We start from the raw sequence: 22,704 nt of genomic DNA on the forward strand, positions 1-22,704 counted from the left end.
TTTTAATGCTTTTATAGACTGGCACAGTCTTTGCCAGCAGTAGGGAAAGCATTTAAGAACGGAGGTTTGGAGAAAATTCACACAAGTTATTGGAAAAGTACCATGAGGAAATAGTCGTTGGCTGAAAATCAGGATAAAGCAAGTTATTACAAGTGTAAGAGCATCCTTCAAAAAGCCAAAGCTTCCTTCAAATGAGGTAGACTTTGGCTGGGCAATTCATTTTGCAATCTGTCCTGACTTGAAATGTTGGTAAAAGAGGCTTTCGCAACAGACCAACAGGACAACCTGCAGAGCTCATCTATGAGTAGCGGTGATCCTTGCCTAGAACTGATTTGGTACTTGAGGGCTGGAAGGTAGCTAATATGTCAGCAGTTTTAATAAAAAGCACTTTTTGCACATTGAAGGGAGGCTGGGGAAAAAAAGGCACAAAAAACTTAATCCTACATAAGGACCTTCCTACAAAAGTGACTGGGACACAAAACAGAGATGGAATTCAGCATTGCCAGGTGTACAGTAGTGAATGTGAGTAGAAAACGTGATCAAAAATCAGTGTGTTGTGAGCTGAGCATAAACCTTAGAGACAAGACTGCAGGGTAGGCTCCCTGGGACCTGTCTATGCACCCTTCTGAGAAAAGAACCATGGTATTTCCGGTGTGACCTCTGCAGGGCCAAGCAGAAGGGTGACACTTCCCCTTGATCCGCTGAGCACATCCTCCTGCTATCACCCACCTCTCAGCTGTAGTGAGAGCCCTCACCTATGCCCTGTTCAAGCTGCTATCCTCCATAACCCCCTCAGTGGTGTCCAGACCATTGTTTCCCAGCCAGGACTGATACTTGGGGTCATTCTTCCCCACATGCAGAATTTTCTCCTTGTTTAATGTGATCGGGTTTTTCGTCACAGTCTTCAGTTTCTCAGGTGCCTTTAGGACATCGGACAAAGCCCTTCATTTAGTGTCATCTGCAGATTTGATAGGGGTGTGCATCTGTCCATCACTGACAGAAAAGACTATGAAATAGGCTCCACTGTTGACTCCTGAGCTTCTCCACTTATGTCTTGTGACCAGCAAGTTCCTGAGGATCTTGAACTGTAATTCTTACAGAAGGGTTATCCTTGAGCTGTCATCCTATTGTAATCTTTTGAAAAATATCAACTTGATGCCCACTCAGAGGAACAAATTACTTAACAGCAATTATGAGGAAAGGAAAACAGAACAAAAACAAAACCACATTATGCCTTTGTGCAAATGTGGCACATGCTTGTGGTTTGGATACTGTGTGCACTTCTGATTCCACCTCTCCAAAGAAAAACTGGGAGAACCAGCAAGGCTCAGCAAGGGATGGCAAAGAGAACAAAGATGTGCATTTCTGTATGAGAAACTGCACAGGCTGGGACTATCGTAGAGGTCTGCAATCATGGCTGGCTGGAAGAAGTGACTGGAAAGCAGCATCTCACTGTCTCTCCCACAGGGGAGGGGGTTGCAGAGAATAAATATTATCAAATAGAGTGAGTAGGCACCAAGCTCAAATCCAAATTCCTCCTGCCACACACAACTGAGCTGTGAAATGTTGCTCTAGGACACATTCAACACTAAAGGCTTATACAGTTTCAGGGGACACTGGGCAAGAAGTCCACTGAGGACCACTACAGACATAAAAAGGACATCTGGCTTGGGCAGTCCCTGGGCCATTGTGTAGCCAAGGGCTGGGAAGGTATTTGCGGATGGGAGTAGGACATCAAAGACATTGGTTGTGATGAAATCCCTCCAAAAGATGTAGTTTTAGGCAGGATCAAAGCCAGGGTGTTGGCCTGCCCTGAGTGTTTATGCACTATGAGACATCAACACATGTCCTCCATAACAACAGAAGTCATTGAACTTGCTAGTGGGTATTAAGAATAATTTATCCTGTTCCCATTTGAGCTGAATGTCTTCTGCCATCCCCTTCTGGCTTTGCTAATCCCAGCTAGCAATCTACCTGTAGTTATGCCTTGTTTCTCAGTCCCTGGGGATATGATGGAGGTCACCCTGTGTTTCCTTTGCCCGTGCTAGCCTTTCGAGCAGGCTGCCACCTCAAAGACCTTCTGCAGTCACAGCATGGCTTGTTCCTCTGGGTACTGCAGTGCTGGTGCTGCTGTAGTTTCCACCCGCTTTTACTTACTAATACCTTCTAGTAGTAGGAAAAGTAGATAGTCCAGGGTTTTCCCCTGTATTTGGTAAGTCTGCTCAAGTTTCTTTCTCCATGCCCTGAATTTTACCCTGTGCTTTGAACTCTGATACCCTTCCGTCGTAGTGTTGAATGTTTTTGTGAGTCTCTCACTGGCAGCGGGTCCTTCTGCTGGTGATAACTATCCATCCCATTTGTGCCCTCTTCGTTTCCCTGCCCATCCATGGGGGCCAGTGCCCCACGCAGCCCTGACTGTGTTTCCCAGCTGGTGGGTCCGACTCCGTCTGTGCTCTTGATAGTGAAAAAGCCTGGAGGTGAGATGCCATTTGTCACAAGGACACGTCTGTGCTTGGGCTGAACCTGGCTGGGGAGCGTGGGCAGCTCTCCCTGAGCCTGCCAAGGGAGAGCCCGCCCCAGCTCTATGCAGAAGCCTCTCAGGAGTGGGATTTACTGGGTGCCCTCCTGCCCAGACAGACAGACACAGCCGTGTGAGGCCAGGGGTGGCCGCGCTGGCTCTGGGCAGCTGCTGCTGCACTGGTATCAGGAACAGTTAATGCTGAGCTGACTGTGGGTCTCTGCAGAGCTGAGCAGGAGGGATGCTGAGCTGCAGGGCAGTCTCCTGTGCATGTGGGCAGCGGTGAGCACACAGGGCTCTTCCCTGGTTAATTCAGGCTGGCATTACAAAGAAGTGCTTGGAGGCCCAACAGGCAAGATTGCTGCTCGGAATAGTCCTCGCACCCCAGATCCCAGTGCCCTGCCATCTCTGCTTACTGTAAGACACAAGCCAACATTTATCAAGCCCAGGATCGGGCTCCCAGCCTGCCCTTGCCCCCCACCCACAGCTGATCCGAGACCAGGCCACTGAAGCTGTTGCTGTCTGGTTTCAGAGCCATGTCCCTCCACCTTGCTGCAACGGCACATGGCAGACCTGCTCCGCAGCGACCGTGACCTGGCCCCCAGCTTCCTCAACAGTGTCCTCAATCAGCTGAACTGGGCTTTCTCTGAGTTCATTGGCATGATTCAGGAGGTAAGTGTGCCGCCCAGGGCTGTGGGGTCCGGCACTCGATGGGTGCCTGTGTCCTACATGCATGAGGTTCTCAAGACACAGCTCTTGGGGTTGGGTGTGCAGTGGTTCCCTGGTGTGCACAGGAGCTGAGCTGGGCTGGGAGTTGTGGCCCTCCTTTTGGGAAGGGGCACTTTGTTAAGCTGTCTCCATTGCTTGGCAGATCCAGCAGGCAGCAGAGCGCTTGGAGAGGAACTTTGTGGACAGCCGCCAGCTGAAAGTGTGTGCCACCTGCTTTGACCTGTCGGTGAGCTTGCTCAGGGTGCTGGAAATGACCGTCACACTGGCGCCAGAGATCTTTCTTGACTGGAATCGCCCGTCGTCAGAGCTGCTGCTTCGGAGGCTTGCCCAGGTATGGTCCTTTAGCATAGTGTGAAGAAGTATCCCCTGAAGGGGCGTGAGGGCTCCTGTGCCCTCACTCCACGTTTGCTGTGAAGTGGGGGCTCCTGCTGCAAATGATGTAGTACTCAAAGCTGCTACAGCAAACCCAGCTGCTGCAGAACAAATAGGGCTTCCTAAAATCTCTACGTGTCAGCTGCTCCCATCCTTTACAACTAGTCTGTCCTTGGCTGATTTCTACCTCTACCTGGGGGAGGATGACGGCTACTTAAATCTTCCTTCAGAGGGGTTATGGCCATTTTCTTCCTCTCAGTGAATGCTGAATTCTCCTGTGGGAAACAGTGCCATGAAATCTGAAGAGGAGGTGTGGTACATCTCAGAAAAGAGCTGTGGAGAGTGTAGCTGGCTTCACAAGAAACGTGTGCCAACGTTTGGGCAGGCATCTCCATCCTTTGTCCCTCAGTTCTAGAATATGGTACCAAATGTCTCCACTTCCCTGCTGTGGTGACTGGGACGGCTCCCTTCCAACCCACCACACCCCTCAGGCTCCAGTAAATTAGTTACGTAAATTAGTAGTTAGTAAATTAGTCACGCTAAAGCGTGAGCAACCCTGGAAAGCCCTGAGGATGAGCCAGCCCAGTGGGAGGCAGTCACGTATACCTTACCTATACTGCAAGGGCCGGGTAGATCCAGTTGTTGAAGCTGAGGGATCTGAGCAGATGAGTCAAAGCAAGACATAATGGGGTCTAGTAGAGCAATCATGAAGGAAGTGCTCAGCCTGGGATCCTGGGATTTCTGTAGGCATTACTGGTGAGGAGGCCCTTAGCAGGTGGTCTAGGCAAGCTGGGGAATAGGCAGCAGAGAGCAGGGTGCTGCAGCATCCCTCTCACATCCTGGTGCTGCTATGAAGCCATGCCCCGCCACTGAACATGCCCACAGAGAGGTGCGATGTTCTGCTCTTCATGCATGAGGGTGACAGGAAAAGGGATGATGCATCTGAGAAACAGTGCTCAGGTTGAAGCGGCTGTGTCAAGCCTGGAGTGGTCCCCACTCATCCCCCTGGGGGTTTGAGTCAGAGCTAATGGTGGCTAATTACTTGTCTTTACAGTTGATTCCTTCTGTGCTGGTCACAGGCAGAAATCTCTGCCTGTGGTGGTGCTCTGTCAAGCAGAGCAGGTTGCTCTCTGCGCTCATCCCATGCTTCAGGGCTGGTAGGTCTGTCCTGCTGCCAGCTCCAGGCGAGGCTGGACCTGGACTGTGCTTCACCCTGCTGACACTCCTTGTGCCCACTGCTGCCAGCTCACTCTTCACTGTCTGTGGCTGTCCTGGGGACTGTAGCTTCTGCTCGCCAAGAGCTTTTATCCACAGAAATAGCTTGGCTTCTGTAGGTGGGATTCAGGTTTAGGCGGAAGATGCTGAGATTCAGGGGCCTTGACCTCAAACTAACTCCTCCCTGGGAGCTTTGGGTCTGGTACAACCACTGCAGTGTGGTGCCACCTCCTTCTGTGCCGGGGCCAAGCTAGGTCTCTGCTGTGTGCCTCCTTCTGTGCATCGACCCTCCCAGGAACCAAGCTGAAACTCTAAGGACATGCTGCCCCAAAGCATGTTCTTTGGATGCTGCTCACGGGTAGGCCCATCCAGAAAATATGAACCCTCTCTGCTTTTCCCTACACAGCTCTTGAACCAGGTGCTGAACCGTGTGACAGCTGAAAGGAACTTGTTTGATAGAGTGGTCAACCTCCGTCTGCCAGGTGAGTCCACGCATTAACTCTCTGTCCCTCTCTGTTGAAAACGTGAGGGAGGCGTGCCCTTGGGAACACGAGATGGCTTGTACTGAAGGTCAGCACAGAGGTGTGGGATCAGACCTCAGGCCTGCCATGTCCCTGGCTGGGCAGCCAGTCTGCTCTTGCAGACTGCCACAGAAGCGCTGTCTTCGAAAGACATGTTAATCCTCCAGACATTTGTGAGCGTTGGTGCTCTTCCTTGACCCTGAGCCTCTGTCTGCCCAGCAGCTCTGGTTCCCTCCAGGATCTCTGTCCTCATGAAGCAGCTGATGCATGGGTCTGGCTATCCATGGCGGAAGTGGCAGCCATGCTGTGCTTGGGCAGGGAAGTGTCTTGCTGGACACTGATCTGACACAGATTAGGTGGGACCTGTTTGAAAGTCTTAAAGCACCGGACAGATTGCAGTTTAGGTAGCAGGCTTGGTTGCTGTGCTCTGCATTGTGTAGAGGGTGCACTGAATTGCTCAGGAAAGCCGTTCTCAGCAGCGTCAGCTCTCTTCCTTGTGGAGGTGACTGGGCAGCTGAGTTGGGCCTGTTAGCAGAGACTTCCTCCTGGTGCTGTGTTATGGGCATCCTATATTTCCCGTATAGCAGCTGGATTTTCCTGTGCCTGCTTAGGAGGGGATAGGCCACCCTCTCCTCTTGAGGTTTGGAGGAGGCAGGGGTGCTCCTTCATGAGAGCAGTGCCTGGGTCTGGGGTTCATGGTAGTGGGAAAGACTCGTCTGTCCTTGATGAAGCATATGGCCACACCAGAGAGCCCAAGTCGTGGTGCCTGTGTCCTGGGCTGCTCCACTACAAGCCTGGAAGCAGTGGTGCAGCCCTGCTCTGCCTGTCATGTGGTGGCAGCGGCTCTATCTTTTTCTTTTGCTTCCGTAGGGCTGGAGAGTGTGGACCATTACCCAATCCTTGTGGCTGTGACGGGGATACTGGTCCGGCTGCTTGTGGACACTGATGTTCAGGGGTGAGTGGCTTTTGACTTCCAAAGCATGAAGTCACTGCATGTGGCATTGCTTTGGGCGCTGCAGGGATCAGTGCCATGGGAGGTGTTGCAGGAGCGATGTGCATGTGTAGGGACTGAAGCAAGGCAAGGCAGATGTGCATGGAGCAGGACAGAGGCCGAAGAGCTGCATGCCCCTGCAGGAGCTGCATCCCAGTGCTACTGCTGGGTGCAAAACTCCTTCCCATGGTGCAAGAAAACCCTTGTGAGAGGTAGCTATGAGGTGCTGTACTGACAGCACATCTGCACCCTCCTCCTTGGATGGCGTCTGGAACTCTGTGTGATGGGACAGCTGCTGTCAGAGGTTGTGAGTGCGATGTGTAAAAGAGGCATGCTGATGCAGTGATGCCAGCGAAGTGCTGCAGCACACAGCGGTGGGTGGAAGGGAGTTCATTAAAGCTCCTTCACTCTGGACCCATCTCAGGAAGGCATCAAAATGTGTGCAGAGCTCCCTAACTGCCCAGACCTGTGGCACGAGGGTGAGACAAATCCTGTCCGGGCATTTAAGTGAGGCTGATTTTCAGATGAAGCAAATCTTCTTGTCTTTATGGTAACCAGCTATTCAGAGACAGCACTCAGGGTATGATGTGGCTGGTCAGAGCCACAGATGACCTGGTGGTTTATGGGTGTCTGTGCCTGCTTGTACCAAGTCCTGTAAATAGGCTTATTCTGATACCCTCTGCAGCCCTGCCTTTGCTCTCTCCCAGTGTCATTCATATGTGTCTTGCCTGGCCACTGTGCCCTGTAGGATGCTGTAGGAGATGGGGCTCTTCTGTCTGTGCTGCACATCCTGCTTGTTTTCACATTTGGAGAACATGATAGTCTCTGGCTCTGCAGAGAGCAGGGCCCCATCTGGCTGAGCAGCTCAGCCCTGCAGCCAGTCTTTCAGCTTCTCTCAAGGACTCAAAGATGTACACAAATATATCTAATTTTATCCTGCCTCCCATGGCTGCTGCATCAGTCTCCAGCCCCAAGTGTGACAGTGCCAAGAGCTTAGCACAAGGTCATTGATCAATGGCCTTTCTGGACTGAACAGGGGTGGATTTTGCTTGCCCCTGGAATCCTGCTCTGTGGAAAGTGCAAACATCATGAATTTGACACCACAACCAGACACTTCTTCCTGGAGGGATGGGGGGGAGGTGATAAAGCAGTTCCCTGCATGCCAGGCAGGATGAGAAGTCCTTCCCTGGCTCCCTGTCCCTTGAACATCTGTCTCAGGCCAGGTCACTTGTAGAGTCAAAGCAGGGAAGGGATAAATCTCTTTCTCTGGCTCTTAGCAAACTCCAGACAGGGTTGTGAGATGGTAGTGTGACAACAGTCACATCCTTCTTAGCCCGCAGGGAGTTCTGGAGAGACAGAAAGCTTTCAGACTGCCTCCTTTACCTGAAAAGCCAGTTGTGCTTTGCGTTAGTGAAACCTGGGCGGCCGTGTCAAAGGGGCTGTGCACAGCCAAGCAGCTGCACTATCCCCTGTGCCAACAGCATCCTCCGTGCCTTGGGCAGCAGCACGCTGCGCGGTCACAAACCAGAGGTGCTGTATCTGGTAGTGTGCCGTTGGGAAGTGGTAAGTCTCTGACTGATCTTCAAGGACTTTGTAGTCACCCTCCTGGGCACTGGAAGGCAGAAATAAATACAGAATGCGGGAATAATGTGAGAAAAGCACCATGTCCTTATGGTGGACCTAGCTGAGCAGAAGCACAGGGTGGAACAGGAGGAAGCCCAGGGGAAAATATCTATAAAACAAAATGCTTCTATGTGATTTTGCAAAGCCCTGCACTAAATCTGAGGTTTTAATATATTACTGATCTATAAAAGGAAACCAAACATTGCGGGGGGGGGGCACTGAGGTCGATCAAGACAAAAGAGCCAAGTCTGATGGCTTGGAGACCCTCTACCACTACCCAAGCAGAGGAGAGGGACAACCTGATGGTAGAGATCAGTGTGGCTGCAGGCAGAGTGCCTCACATGGAGGGAAAACTGAGCCACCCACCCTCTTTGTAGCACTCTGAGTTGCAGACTGGGGTGTGAGTACTGTACCCCACTTACAGAATGGTTATGCTGCGTGCAGGCACATTGAAAAACAGCAGACAGGGTGGGGATGGAGAAAAACAGCCAGTATGAGAGGAAACACACAGAGGCTTTGCTGCTGCCTTTGTGTTCCTCGAGGGTTCAGTCCTGGTTTGATCCCGTGCGCAAGTCTCTTGGCACCATCGCCACAGGGTGCTGGAAGACTGGAAGGTGCAGCTGGCGTAGGCAGAGCCCCATAGGGATCTCCTCCCCACAGTCATCCAAAAACCAGGAGATGGTACAGGTCAACAACAACTGGCCTGGAGCAGGGTGATGGGAAGCATCTGTCTCCAGGTACGTGAGTAAGAGGATGGTCCATGGAATGCAGAAGGAGAATTTAAACCTTCCTCAGGTCCGTACGCTCCTGTGAGAGATGATTGCCATGGTTCATGTTGCTGCAAGGGGTGACTGAAGAGATTTAAAGGGCCCCATATGTAACCAGGCTCTCCAAAGCAGAGTGAACTCGGGAGAAGACAGCTTTCCTTTTTCCTTTTTCCATTCCTGTCAGTGCAGCAAGCAGGATAACAGGATCGGCTTTTTTCCTTGCTTGGAATCACTGTGCCCGGGCAGTGCTGGAAGCAGGTGGAAAGCTCTTCCAGATCCAATTTGGTAACTCCCAGATTGCCAGAAATCATTGAGAGAGAGAGAGATTATCCAATCCACGTGTGCACTTACGAACTTCTCAGTGGGAATTACCTGGGACACTGGCTGTTAACCCTGACTGGTTCCCCATGAGCAGGCTCTGCCCTAGAGGATGAGGACAGGGAACAGGACCTTGGGTGACTTCCTCAGCTTTGCTGTGTTTTTTCTGTTTGTCTCTAACCCGGTGAGCCAGGCACTTGGTTGGAGATGCTGCAACCTTTGCCCTGGGGCAGAGAGGACAGATTCATCTGGGAGTGGGGGAGTGAGTTTCCGTTTATGGAGCCAAAACATTCCAGTGGGGAAGAGTGCGAGTAAGGAGAGCCAGGGCCCTGCCGACTCATCCAGCCATGTTATCGGGATGCAGTTGGGTACCTCAGCTGCTCCTTGCCCAGCTCAGGACACTGAGCCAGGCATCAAGTCCTCTTGCTATGGACTCCTGGCATCAAACAGAGCCATTAAGCACCAGAAAAGGGAACATTGCCCAGGCTGGGATGTGATGAGGCAGTTGATACATCATATGCCTTCATCCCTGGATGGAGCAGGCGGTGCTTTTGAGAAAGAAGAAGTGCATTTCCTCATTGCGTCTGGCAGGATGGCTGGTGCTGCTCATGGTGAACCAAAACTTCAGCACCCACCTCACCCAGGCTTACTGATCCTTGTAGCGGGGCCTGGGGATTTCGTGGCTCATCTCCCTCACTGTACATAACAAAGTTTGCAAACAGGGACAGAGGAGAATTAGTGCAGGGCTCAGATGAGGAGCTGCTGATCAAGCTGGGGTCCCTCAGTAGAGGGTCTTCCAGCTCCCAGACAGGAGCGTGGCAGTTGCCCTGTTTCCCAGCAGAGCAGCTGCCTGTCCCTGGAGGGCTTGCCAGGAGGGAGCTCACCCTCTTCAGCAGGCAGAGGCGAGAGCAGGGCAGCCTGGCACTGCGGGCTGGGCTGTCTCACCAGCAGGCAACAGCTCCTTGGCTTAAAACTCTTTAGTTCTCTGCAGTGGTGTTGTGGGACTGCTCAGGCCTCCTGAAGTGCTGCCCCCCCCCCAGCCCTTGGGTCTGACAGCAGCTGGGCAGCACCTTTCCTGCGGGGAGTCCGGGCAGGGCTGAGGCAGGGGTGCTGTGTGCTGCCCCTTTGCCAGCCCCTGGTGACAGCCTTGGTCTTGCAGGGAGGAGAGGGAAGGCAGGTCTGGCAGGCTGAGCCAGGCATTGGGCTGAATCGTTGGGTCCATGCCAGAGACCCTGGCTGCCTTCAGCCAATATCATCCCCCCGTTTGCCTGCTAAATAATTGAGCAGATCTTCTATTAAGCCTCCTTTGGAGTGAGCTAATGGAGCAGCGTTGGCCAGAGCTTGTGTAAGGATCCTGGCAAGAGCGAGCAGCAGGGGAAGGGGTGAGGCCTGAGGTGAGGCTGTTGGTCCCCTGCGTGCAAGGGCACGCTGTAATTAGGACAGCATGTAGGTTGGAGCAGGCTTTGTGGAAAGTGAGTGGCCAGCCCAAAGCAGAGGTGAGCTGTCTTGTGCTGGGGCTCGGCTGCCACTCTGCTTCTCGGGCTCCCCCCATGCTCCAGGGACACCATCCCCTTGAAGGCAGGGGAGTGAGGTCAGGCAGCATGTTCCCCAGCCCTGCCTGGAGCTGGTGCTCTCGTTGTGAGACTGGAGGGTTGAGGTACATGCAAGGAGCCAGCAAATTGGTCTGCAGTGCAACTGTACAAGGAAAGACCTAAGCAGCCTTCAAGGTGCATCTTCCAATAACTTCTGCTGGAAAGATGGAGAAGACAGAGGGAAGAGCACTGTGGTCACGAGGAACATGGTGGTACCAGCCAGCAGAGCACAGGATGGCTGCCAGAGCACAAGCCAGTGGGACCTGCCAGGAGGAACAGCACTGTGCTGATGCGATGTTGCGGTAATTCTGGCTGGATGTCTGCACTCTCCTCCTTTGCACATTACAGATGGGTGCAGAGGCACAGACTGGCAGGAGGGAGGAGACAGGGGGATTCCTTGGGCAGAAGTAACAGGAAGGTGAGGAGGCATGAAGCCAGGTGGAGGGGGCAGGCTAAGCAGACTGTTGTTCAACTGCTAGGTGGTTTTGGGGTCACCTCCACTGGAAAAATCACAGAAGATCCCAGTCTGTGAGTTCCTAAATTCAGCCTGGCCACCCACCTGCGTGCTCATGCACTGCTGGGACCCTGGGGACTTGGCTGGTCCCCACTGGACATGGTAGTTCTCTGCAGTCCTGTAGGACACTGTAATTACTGATCACTTAACATGTATTGATGAGCAGGCTGTGGTGGAAGGAGGTGCAGGAGTGGGCATTTCATGAACCGCTCAGTCTAAAGGAGTTCTTGCTGCCTTGCTTTAAAAGCTCAGAAGATGAGTGGTACTCAAGTCTTGCAGTGTGTAACGTATTGGTGAGTGTGAGCCAGAGCACGGAGGAATGACTAGCTCAGACCTAGGTTTCAGGGTTTAAAAAAGGAGTCTGGCCTTACTGATATTACAGTTTTTACAAGCTGCCAGCTCCAAATGCTGCATGCTGAGCAGTGGGACTGCCAAGGCTGGGATCTCCCAGCCCCTTGGGGCTGCCGGGTACACGCTGGGAGGCAGGAGCAGGCATCGTGCTGGCCAGCACCAGGCTTTGCTGCTTTGAGCTCCTTGGAAAACTGAACATTGTAAGGAAAGGATCCAGGTCCAACCGTGTACATCGTGAGTCCAGCCCTGGCAGGAGGAGGACAGGAAGGGATGGCATTCAGCACACCCACCTTGTCCTGGCTGAAATGTGAAGTGCCAGGGGAGACAGGAGTCAGCGCTGGAGCCTGGTCCCTGAAGCTAGCGCTTATCCCGCGTGCACAGGCGCGGGTCCCTGTGTGACAGGGATGCCATGCTTTGTGCTGACCCATGACTTTACCCTGTGGAGTCAAGGAGCAGGAGGCCAGTTTGGCAGCAAGCCGGGGCTATAATGGTGCAGATGGCTGCTGAGAGAGGACGATGTATCCCTTGGGGACCATCCATTACATTTCCCAACTCCTGCCTGTCAGGAAGGCTGTGCTCCTGGCTATGTTTTTCCTTGCTGGGATGATTTGCCTTTTAGGCTGCTTAATGAACTGCTTCAACAGTTCAAAATGCCTTGCCTCGCTCACTGGAGCAGCAGTGTGGTGGGGCATCCTTTCCAAGCTTCAGAAAGGTGTGAAACACAGCAGCAAGATTTTCTTGGGTAAAGGCAGTGGGGAGCCCTTGGAGGCAGCACTGATACAAACCTCAGATGTGCTGTCCCTGGCATGGTACGACTCAGCCTTCCTGCAGGGACAGAAGAATTGCAGCCAGCCTAGAAGAACTCTCCTGGGCTTCTCCAGGCTGATGTGTCCCCAGAGAGGCCCTCAGGAGCTTTTCTTACACTCCAGCTGCCCTGAGTTTTCCCCAAGCTTCAGTCATTAGCCTCAGCTGAGGATGCATGTTTGCAGGACCACTAATGCCTGGGAGGCTTATGTTGGCACCGGGGAGGGCAAAGGTTTGCAAGGAGACCTACAAGGCTGGTGGCAGAAGAGCACTGGGTAGGTAACACCCACTCTGGGTGCTGAGGCCCACAGCAGCACTTTTTTTGAGGAAGATGCAGTGCTTAGATGCAGTGTGCTCTCACACAGGCTTGGCACAGTCTTGGAAGGCATGGGCCGTGCTCAGGGCTCTGCCCTTAGCAGGTTTGGACCTGGGCACACTTGGCCGGGACTCTCATCTTTCCCAGCCATTCAAACCATCCTTCCCATGGGATCCCTGCCCAGGTGCAAAACCAGGGGATGGCATTGCCTCAGCTCCATCCTCAAGGGACAAGGTGCCACTCACCTTTCCATCCAACACCAAAGCAACCCCCAACAGCACCCGAGTGTGGCCAGCTCGGTGTCCTGGGCTCATCAGGAGGTGCTGCACTAACATGAGGTGACAGGGCCGGCAGCAGCAGGCGCGTGGGGAGTGAGGGCACAGGCCGGCAGGGCCTGTCGCTCCGCATCCCATCGCCTTTGCCAGCCGCTGAGCAGCAGCCGCAGGGCGCGTGGCAGCAGGGCACGTATCGCATGAAGCTGTGTGCAAGGTCACTGTCAGGAGGGGCACTGGGAAGCTGCAGTAGTCTCAGGATAGCTGCTCTCCCAAATGCTTTCCCCACCTTGGATGAGTGTGGGGGCTTCTTCTGACAAGTGCTTTGGGCACGGTTGGCTTTTTCCTGGGGAGTTCCTGGCTGAAGAAGTCGAAGGATGGGTGCTAGCGCTGTCTGGATGCTGCAGGGACCTTCCCCTCCCACCAGTCATAGGGCTGCCACAGCTCTTGGGGTGGGTTGCACAGCCGTGGGGGGCTGTGGGGAAGCTCTGCAAAGGGTCCTGGTCCCCATTTGTGGTGTCTGGGTTGTGCCTCTGCCAGCAGGGTGGCCCCAGCATCCTCTGTGCTGCAGGTGACAGACACACGTCCTGCTCCGGCTGTGGGTGGGATGATGGTGATGGCAGATTGGGGGACACCCTTATTCCTCTGTGGGTTCAGGCAGGCATTCTGGGTGGACAGAGCTGCTCCCTGTGACAGGGCGATACCAGGCTGGGTGCTGGGGAAAGCAGCGCAGGTGTCCAGTGAGGTAGGGGCTCTGTCCACAGGGGGCACTGGGACTCAGCCAAAGACAGGGCCAGTCAGGTCCCAAGCGGTGTCCCCACAGTGCCTCTCCTGTGCATCTAAAGCCTGCTCATCCCTTTGGGGTCTGGATCTGCCCTTGTGTCAGTTGGTGCTGCTCCCTCCCCAGCTCCCAGGCGTCCCTTTGGAGGCCTGCCCGCTCAGGGACAAGCCAGTGGATGTTCCTCTCGGGCCAGCCCCAGGTCACCAGCTCCGTCTTGGCACATTTAACCCCCTTGCCAAGACTGCCCTAATGCCGCTTGATGGGAACAGAGGCTGCAAACCTGTGTGAATTGCCTGGCTCCCTGTGCCAGGCCAGCGGGAGTTCAGGGCTCCCTCAGACCCCACTGCTGCGTCTGTGGGGCAGGGTGGCTGCACGCTGCTGCCCTGCAAGGGCAAAGAGACACTCAGTCCAGCGTGAGCTTAAAAAAATAGGCATTTTTATTCCAATGTAACTAGAGAATTATGACCCCAGAGAGGAGAGGATTACTCACATTTATCGATAGGCTTATTAGATTACTGCCTAAATAGCTGTGCTTTAGCAGCGCGTTTGTCCGCCTCAAGGAGAAACAGCAAGGGAAAGTGGTGCATCTGAGACCTTGTCGTCCTTGGTGGCAAGGGGAGCTCTGAGCAATGCAGACCAGGGTGCTGTATCGCATCACCTAATCCTGCCTTGACTATTTACAGCTTCTCAGGAAGCAAAAGCTTGTAACGTTTGCTTGGCTGCATGGCTGGTCAGGCGCCGAGATCCATCCCTCCTGCGTGGCCACGTTTGGTGGGGATGCGTACCCCACCTTGTGATGGGGTCCTGCTCCCAGCCATGGCATGCTGTCAGAGACTGGCACGGGCTGGGAGAGGATGGTGGCATCACCATCCCTAGGGGCCCTGGCATGAGTGAGGACAGTGCCCTTCTTGTCATGGCTATTCCTTGGCCTCAGGGGTCTGTGGCAGTGGCGCCAGGTTGAGTCTCACGTGCCCAAGGACATGGCACACCACTGGCTCCAGTGTCACCATTAGGGAGTCTGGCTGCTTAAATCAAGTGAGGGTTTCTCAGACGTGCTGGGTTCATCAGCATTACCCTTGTGCTAATGAGGCCATTCCCAGGGGCTTACGCAAGGAGCTCTTGCTGGACACAGATCTGCCCCTGGCCCAAAACCCACCAGGAGCTCATGACTGAAGCAGTTGTGGGTCATGCTGATTGCCCTTACGGGTTGCAGTCAAGCTGGGAATTTGGGTTGCCCAATAATCCTGCTTCTAGCAATGATGGAGAACAAACAGCTCTTGGGATGCCCCGGCTCTGCTTCCAGCTCTGCCCCGCTATGACACAATCGGGGTGTCTGAAAAGACGGAGCTGACTGAATCTGAGTCTGACTTGAGCTGCAGGACCTTGGGGTGCTTGGGGTCAGGGAAGTCCTCACCGAGGGCTAGGCGGATCTTGCCATTCTGCGTCTCCCTGATGGGCTCGAGGAAGACCACATGCTTGTTGGAGTTGACCTTTCGGTTTGGCCCATCCGTGGCAGGGGGAGTGGTGCTGAGGATGGAGGACTGGGCGCTGCACTCCTGTGGCGGGCTGAGAGGAGCTGGCTTCTTGCAGCAGCTCAGGCAGCGGCAGGGCGTGAGGTACAAGTATATGAGCACAAGCAGCAGGCTCACAATGCACCCCAGCAGCGTTGTGAGGCCGGTGCTGAAGGTCTCCCCATCTGGCTTGGGGTAGTGAACTGTGACGTTGACTTCACACAGCCTGCTGAAATTGCGGGGGCTGTTGATGGCCAAGCCTACGTAGACCCCTGAGTGCCAGGGCTTGGCCACTGCGATCTTCAGGCTGCCATTGCGGTAGACCTCCAAGGAGCGGTTCCTGTTCCCCGGGTGTTTGATGGGCTCGTGGTGAGGGGAGATCCACATGTAGGTGGTGGCTGTGGCTGGCAGGCTGGTATTGCAGGTGAGCAGGACGGTCTGGCCCACCATCACGGGGAAGGGCAAGGGGTGCACATCTTCAGGGCCCGCTGAGCAGTTCTCAAACATGTGGCTGTATTTGAGGAACTTGATCAGGGACCGGGGCACATTGTCAGACACCTTGCAGGTGTGTTCCTCAAAGAAATCCTTCACAGAGCTGAAACCTCGCTGCTTCCAGCGCTGGAGCATCAGGTAGAGCGGGCAGCTGCACCTGATGGGGTTGTTGTGCAGGTACAAGCCATTCCTGACATTTTCGGGCAGAGCCGCCAGCTCCTCCACAGGGATGCTGCTCAGGCTGTTGGAGGAGAGGTCCAGCGTGCGGAGGCTGTAGTTGCCCAGCCCATGCACCGAGTGGAAGGGGAAGGTGGTCAGGTTGTTCCAGCTCAGGTAGACTTTCCGCAGGCCGCTCAGCTTGGTGAAGGCATTTTCATCCACTCTCTTAATGTGGTTATTGTAGAGCAGCAGCTCCTCCAAGCTCACCAGCGTGTCGAAGTAGTGTGTCTCGATGGCACGCAGGTGGTTGGAGGACATGTCAAGGTGCCGCAGGTAGGAGGCATTGTGGAAAGCCTGTGGAGAAAGGTCCTTAATCTGGTTGTGGCTGATGTAGAGGGCCTCGAGGTGCGGGAGGGCAGCCAGCCAGCGGTCGTGGAGCTGGGTGAGGGCGTTGTGGCTGAGGTCCAGCGTGGTGGCGGTGGGTGGCAGCACCCGGGGCACATGCTGCAGCATCTGCCGGCTGCAGCTCAGCAGGTCGGAGGTGCAGATGCAGGCCTGGGGGCAGCTGTGGGGCGGCGGGGAGGTGCGGGGCGCACAGCCGTGGCTGCACAGCTGGAGCAGCAGCAGCAGCTTCGCCACCCGCAGCCAGAGCGGGTCTGCAGGCACCGGCGGGGACATCGTGCCGGGCAGGAGCCTCCGTGCAGCCCCGCAGCACCGGCAGGCTCAAGGGGACGGAAAAGACAACGCGCCGCGGTCCTCCCCGGTCTCCCCGTCCGCTGGCTCGGCCGGCGGCTCTAGCAGGCACCCGCCGACACCCCTGCGCGCCCCGCAGAGGGGCCCAGCTCCAGCTGTGGGGCTTGAAAAGCGTTAAAGGGCGGCATCGCCCCGCCGGCCCTGCCGCGTCTCAGGCGAGGCTGCCGCGTACCTGTGCTGCCCGGCCCCCGGCTGCCGCGGCGCGGGGGGAGCCGGGGTCCGGCATCACGGGCCGGGATGCTCCGGTGCGTCGGGGCTGGGCGATCGCCTCGCTGCCGCCTGGAGCTGCGCGTCGCTGCCGCGGGAAGTTTCTCGCGGCTCAGCGCTGCCGTGGCGCGGCCCCACGCCCCGGCCCCCCAGATCCCCGCCCGGCGGCACCGCCCGGCGCCCCGCGGAGCCCGGCACCCCGCCGCCCGCGCAGCCGGCACCCCGCGGAGCGCGCTCCCGCGGCTGCCGCTTTGTACGCGCTGGCGGCGCGGGGCGGGCGGGTTCCCATTGGTCCCGGCGCGGGGCGAGCGGGTTCCCATTGGTCCCGGCGCGGGGCGGGCGGGTTCCTATTGGTCCCGGCGCGGGGCGGGCGGGTTCCCATTGGTCCCGGCGCGGGGGCCGTGGCCGTGGCCCGCCCTGCCCTGCCCTGCCCTGCCGGGGGGCGGGGCCATGCGCAGCCGGCACGGGCCCCGCCTGCCCGCTCGGCCCCGGGCGCTCGGAGCCGCCTCGCCGGCCCTCGGCCCTGGCGGTGCCCCCGGCGGTGGCAGCCCCCGCGGCTGTAGCCCCTCGGGGGGCCCCGCCGGCTGCCCCGCGGCTGCTCGGCCCTGGAGGGCGCTGGAGCAGCCCCAGCCCAGCATTGCCTCAGTGCCCCTCGTGCCCGACCCTGCGCCCGCGCCGGGAGGGGGGTGGCAGCCGTCCGCTGCCACTGCTCTGCCATCCGTCCCCACGGCTCTGCCGTCCGTCCCCACGGCTCTGCCGTCCGTCCCCACGGCTCTGCCGTCCCCTGCCACTGCTCTGCCATCCGTCCCCACGGCTCTGCCGTCCGTCCCCACTGCTCTGCCGTCCCCTGCCACTGCTCTGCCGTCCCCTGCCACTGCTCTGCCATCCGTCCCCACTGCTCTGCCATCCGTCCCCACTGCTCTGCCATCCGTCCCCACGGCTCTGCCGTCCCCACGGCTCTGCCATCCGTCCCCACGGCTCTGCCGTCCCCTGCCACTGCTCTGCCATCCGTCCCCACTGCTCTGCACCTGCTCACGGGCCTTCCCACTGCTCCCACCCTCGGCACCCCCGCGTAGGCTGGCAGGGCCCCCCAGCACCCCCAGCTATGGGGTAGTCGGTGGGGTCCCCAGGGCACAGGGGGCGCCACGGGCCGCTGGCCGGGGTGGGACGGCTGCAGGGTGAAGGGTGCCAGGAGTGTCAGTACCCAGGGCCCGGGTGGGTGGGAAGCAGAGAGCCGGGCTGGGGAACTGGTTTCCATTAGGGCAGCAAAAAGCCCATCTGGCGGCTTCTCCCTTGCCCCACGCCGGAGGGGCTGTGCTTGCCCCAGGGCCGGCCACGGAGCCAGCTCTGCTCCTTGCCAAGGGCCATGAACAAGCCACAGCACTGGTACCCGGTGGAGATGCTCGTTAAGGTGCCCTTCATCTGTCCTGGCTGTCTCCACCGCTGATGCTTGAAGCCAGGGATAGCCACAGCCACCCCCTCCTGCCTTGTGAGGGCACCTGCTTGCCCTGGGGGTGCCTTGAGCCATCCCCTTGGTGCAAGGGGGGTGCAGCCCCTGGCATGAGGCTGCTGCACAGCGTCTCTCCTTTTGCCCTTGCAGTGCTGTGAAGCCAGGGTAGTGCTGGCTGCTTCAGCCGCCCTGCAGCTCCCCAGGCTCAGCCGGGCACTGGTGCGTGAGGGCTGCAGCCTCAGCAAGTGCTAATGCACCTTATCGATCTTGGGAGGGGGCGGGGGGGGAGGAGGAGGAGGGGAGCTTCTGCCCTTCAGCTGCACTTGAGCACATTTCCCCAGCTTGATGCTGCTGGGGGTGGGGAGAGGGGGCACTGGCTGGGGATGCAGCTGGGTGGCAGCAGGGCAGAAGCCTGACTCTGTCCCTTTGCAGGGCTGAGCGTGCGACGGCAGTGCTGCTGGCGGACCCCTGCTTCCAGCTGCGATCCATCCAGTACCTGCTGGGCCACACCGAGCCCTCAGCCCTGGCAGCTGCTGCCCCAGCCACAGACAAGCGCCATTTTTCCCTGCACACTTGTAAGTGTCATCACTGCACTGGGAGCTGGGCTGTGCTCACCACCCAGCCGTGGCTGGGATGGGGAGACGGGGCTGCTGGTGTCTTGTGTCCCCTGCAACAAGTCCCAGCCCCTTTAGCCCTGGAGACGGGTTCATGGCTCCCCCACTATCCCCCAGCAAGAGCACCTGGGCTGGGGCTGGGTCCAGTGCCCACTTTTGGCAGCAGTTTTGTCCCTTTGCAGTGCCCAATGGCCAGCTTGCTGCCCCCAGCATGGGGATCCCCAGCACCAGGCTCCTTGTCCTGGCTAGTCCCCAAGGGCAGCTGCAGCCCCCGGCATTGCCCAGCAGCCACGGGGCAGCCCGAGGGCCACGTTGACTCCACACACACTTGGTTTGCCCCTACAGACACAGAGTACATCAGTGCCGAGGAACTGGCGAAGGTGGACAAGATGCTGAGCCACCTGAGTGAGGAGTCCAAGCAGGCGGCTGCCACCACGCTGGTGAGTCCCCCAGCCCAGCCCCCATGCTCAGCAGCAGCCCCAACACCCGGCACAGCTGCCCTGGGACACAGGGTTTTTGCAGTCACTGCTAACCTCCTGGTGCTCCCCACCCCCAGCCCACCAGTGAGGAAGACCTGTGCCCCATCTGCTACGCACACCCCATCTCAGCCATCTTCAGACCCTGCTCCCACAAGTCATGCAAGTGAGTAGTTCACACGCGTGACCCTCGCTAGGGCAACCGCCAGCCCCTCGCCCCCCCACGCCATGCAGGGGTAGCTCACGCTCTTTCCTCTGTCCCAGAGCCTGCATCAACCAGCACCTGATGAACAACAAGGACTGCTTCTTCTGCAAGGCCACCATCACGGGGGTGGACGACTTCACCAAGCCAGCCAGCTCATAGAGCCCAGCCCTGTACCACGGGCTCCCCCAGCTGAGCGGGCCCCCCTGGAGCACGCTGGCATCTCCCCAAATGTTTGCCCTGCCCAGGGCCACGGGCCCTTCGCCCACAGGGCCAGGACCCAGCACGGAGCCACAGCGTGGGGCAGGGGGCTGCGGGGAGGGAGGCCGGCAGCGGGGAGGCCCGGCGCCAGGCTCTGGGACCAGCATCCCCCTTGCTCAGCGCCTGAGCCGTGGCAGCCTCTCTGCCCCACGGGCCGTTCTCAGGGAGGGGAGCCCGAGGCCTCGGCTCCGCGGCAGCACTGGGAACGCACAGCAGCCCTGGGGCCAGGGCAGGGGGGCCAGGCTGGGCGTTCGGGCTGTTACCTTGCCCCTGGCAGAGGGCTGACTTCATGAAATGCAGCATTAAATTATTCTTCCTTACGTGGTGCCCTGAGACACTGGGGGTGGGGGGGTGGGGGGGTGGGGCGGGGAAGCCAGGCCAGCCCTGGTGAGCAACCCAGTGCTCGGGCCATGCTCAGATGACACTCAACAGTAAATGGAAATATAAATATTTAATCCAAGCAGAGCCAGGAGCACAGGCCCCACTGGGGGCCGCTACATGATGATGCGCGGCTCTGGCACAGACTCGGCGATGGACTTGTGTGGCAGCACATTGGCCCCATTGAGGTAGAGCTCATCGTTGACAATGACATCCTCGCCCAGCACTGTCACATTCTCCATGCGCACCTGCCCCAGAGAAGCCCCGTCATGCCTGCCCTGGCTCAGGGCTCGGTGCCACTCCTGCTCCTGCCTGCAGGCACCGGTGCATCCCTCCGTCCCTTCAGCTGCAGCCTGAGGAGGCAGGAGGGCAGAAGCTGATCCCTGATCCCTCACAAGGGCACCCACGTCCTCACCCACTGCCCCACGGAGCAGCTCCAGCCCACGATGCAGGACTCCAGCCAGGAGTGGGAGCGGATGCGGGCCCCCTTCAGCACGGTGCAGCGTTTGATGCGCACTCCATCCTCCACCACCACGCCGGCCCCAATTGTCACGTTGGGGCCAATGACGCAGTTTGCCCCGATCTTGGCGCTGGGGTCCTGGAAGGAAGAGGGGCTGCACCAGGGCTGGGAGGGCAGCCAGAGCTCTTGGCACAGCCCGTGCTACTCGGCCAGTGTGGGGACAGGAGGGCACAGCTTGAGGACGGCACCGAGGACAGCAGTGGGATGACACAGAGAGCCCGTGACACATGCCTGGGGTCAGCGTGCTGGGAGCTGGCACTTACCACCAGCACATTCCCTACGACACCAGGCCCCGAGTGCAACTTCTCGGGGTGCTGAGCCCGCAGCGCCTGCAGGTACATGCACATGCCCGTAAGGAAGTCCTTTGGCTGCCCGATGTCCATCCAGAAGCCTGTGGGGACAAAGGTGTGGTGACAGCCCCCAGTGTGGGGGTGGCAGTGCAAGCAAGACACCCCCCCCTCCCCCATGCTGCCTGCACCGTGTGCAAGGCCTTACCCTGCAGCTCCATGGCATAGAGCTGCCCCTCCTGCGCCATGGCTGGGAAGATCTCCTTCTCGATGGAGGTGGGGCGCAGCTGCAAGGAAAGGGCACAGGGCTGAGCAGGGGGCACAGCCCCCCAGCCCGGCCCAGCCTGCTGCCCTGGGCCATACCTGGATGCGTTGCAGGATGCCAGGGCTGAAGATGTAGAGCCCGGCATTGATCTTGTTGGACACAAAGACACGTGGCTTCTCCACAAAGCGGCAGATGCGTCCAGTGTCGGCCTCGCTCACCACCACACCGTACTTGGCCGGCTCCTCCACACGGGTCACCACCAGTGAGCCCTCGCCGCCGTGCTGCCGGTGGAAACGGGCCAGCGCCGCGAAGGGGAACTCGCAGATCACGTCGCTGTTGAGGACAAAGAAGGGCTCCCCGCCCTCGGCCAGCAGGTCCCGTGCCAGCGCCAGCGGCCCCGCTGCCCAGCCGTGAGTGATGCAGGGACGGGGTGAGCCCCCTGCCCGCCGGGGCCTCCCGGCCCCACCCGCGTCTGTCCCAGCGTCCCTGCTCCCCACTGGCCCACAGGTCGCCAGGCCCCTTGGACCATCACCAGCCCCACTGTCCCTGGTCCAAACCGTGCCTGTCCTGATGTCCCTGGTCCCCGCTACCCTGCCCGTGCCCATGCCGGCATGCCCCTCCCGCTGCCCCCGCTCCTCCCAGCCCTACCCGCCCACACCCACCCTGCGGCCCGTGGGGTCCCCCTGGTGTCCCCAGCCCTGCCCGTACCCATCCCGGTCTCCCCGCTCCGTCCTGCCTGCGCCCGGCCCCGCCCCCTACCTGTGCCCAGCGGCTCCTTCTCGTGGGACAGGGAGATGCGGATGCCGAGCTGCGGGCACAGCGTGAGTGCGGGGCCAGGCGGGGGCGGGGGGGCGGGGGGGAGAGCCTTACCCGCTGCTCCTGCTCCCGCATGGCGGCCTCCAGCGCCTCCGACATGTAGCTCACCGCCAGCACCACATGGCTGACCCCCGCCTGCGGGAGCGCGGGTCAGCCGGCGGCGGGGCGGCCCCGCGCCCCCGCGCCCCCCGCGCCCCCACCTGCCGGAGGGCCTCCAGCTGGTGCAGCAGCAGCGCCTTGTTGCAGAACTCCACCAGCGGCTTCGGCCGGCTCAGGGTCAGCGGCCGCAGCCGCGTCCCGAAGCCGCCCACCAGGATCAGCGCCCGCATCCCCCCGCCGCGCCGCGCCCGCACCGACACGTCAGCGCCGCGCGCGCCTTCCGCGTCACCGCCGCCCGGGTCCTATCGCCCGCCCGCCCCGCCGCTCGCCCCGGGTCCTATCGCCCGCCCGCGTCCCCGTCGCAGCACCGGCAGCCCGAGGCTGGATGCAGACCAGCAAGGGCAGAGCAGCCGCAGCGCGCCGGGGCAGAGGGTCCCGCTGGCCTCCGGGAAGCTGCCAGGGCGGGTGGCTGCTGCAGCCCACCGCACCCAGCCCAGGGCGGCGCTCTCCCTCGGGGCGAGCAAGGAGGG

The 22,704-nt window shown here is 58.6% G+C and overlaps 3 protein-coding genes across 3 annotated transcripts in view; 1 reads left to right on the top strand and 2 right to left on the bottom strand.

Annotated features, from left to right (window-relative positions):
- RNF123 (ring finger protein 123) overlaps nt 1-20,129 on the top strand; it is a 51,834-nt gene extending 31,705 nt beyond the window's left edge. The window contains exons 31-38 of the mRNA XM_055805443.1: nt 3,051-3,190; nt 3,390-3,578; nt 5,241-5,316; nt 6,226-6,310; nt 18,689-18,831; nt 19,216-19,310; nt 19,427-19,512; nt 19,611-20,129. Coding sequence (XP_055661418.1) covers nt 3,051-3,190; nt 3,390-3,578; nt 5,241-5,316; nt 6,226-6,310; nt 18,689-18,831; nt 19,216-19,310; nt 19,427-19,512; nt 19,611-19,710 — 914 coding nt within the window. The 3' untranslated portion in view covers nt 19,711-20,129. The remainder of the gene's footprint in view (nt 1-3,050; nt 3,191-3,389; nt 3,579-5,240; nt 5,317-6,225; nt 6,311-18,688; nt 18,832-19,215; nt 19,311-19,426; nt 19,513-19,610) is intronic.
- AMIGO3 (adhesion molecule with Ig like domain 3) lies at nt 14,099-17,743 on the bottom strand. Its single transcript, XM_055805442.1, has one exon. The coding sequence runs from the start codon at nt 16,522-16,524 to the stop codon at nt 14,998-15,000; it is 1,527 nt and encodes a 508-aa protein (XP_055661417.1). The 5' UTR covers nt 16,525-17,743; the 3' UTR covers nt 14,099-14,997.
- A 116-nt stretch (nt 20,130-20,245) lies between the features above and the next one.
- On the bottom strand, nt 20,246-22,462 carry GMPPB (GDP-mannose pyrophosphorylase B). The gene is made up of 8 exons (XM_055804225.1): nt 22,276-22,462; nt 22,130-22,210; nt 22,019-22,067; nt 21,358-21,659; nt 21,203-21,281; nt 20,971-21,098; nt 20,603-20,785; nt 20,246-20,435 (listed from the first exon to the last, which is right to left on the bottom strand). The coding sequence occupies exons 1-8, from the start codon at nt 22,402-22,404 to the stop codon at nt 20,304-20,306; spliced, it is 1,083 nt and encodes a 360-aa protein (XP_055660200.1). The 5' UTR covers nt 22,405-22,462; the 3' UTR covers nt 20,246-20,303.
- Between the last annotated feature and the right edge of the window lie 242 nt (nt 22,463-22,704).

This window comes from Falco peregrinus, chromosome 5 (assembly GCF_023634155.1).
Source record: "Falco peregrinus isolate bFalPer1 chromosome 5, bFalPer1.pri, whole genome shotgun sequence".
NCBI lineage: Eukaryota > Metazoa > Chordata > Aves > Falconiformes > Falconidae > Falco > Falco peregrinus.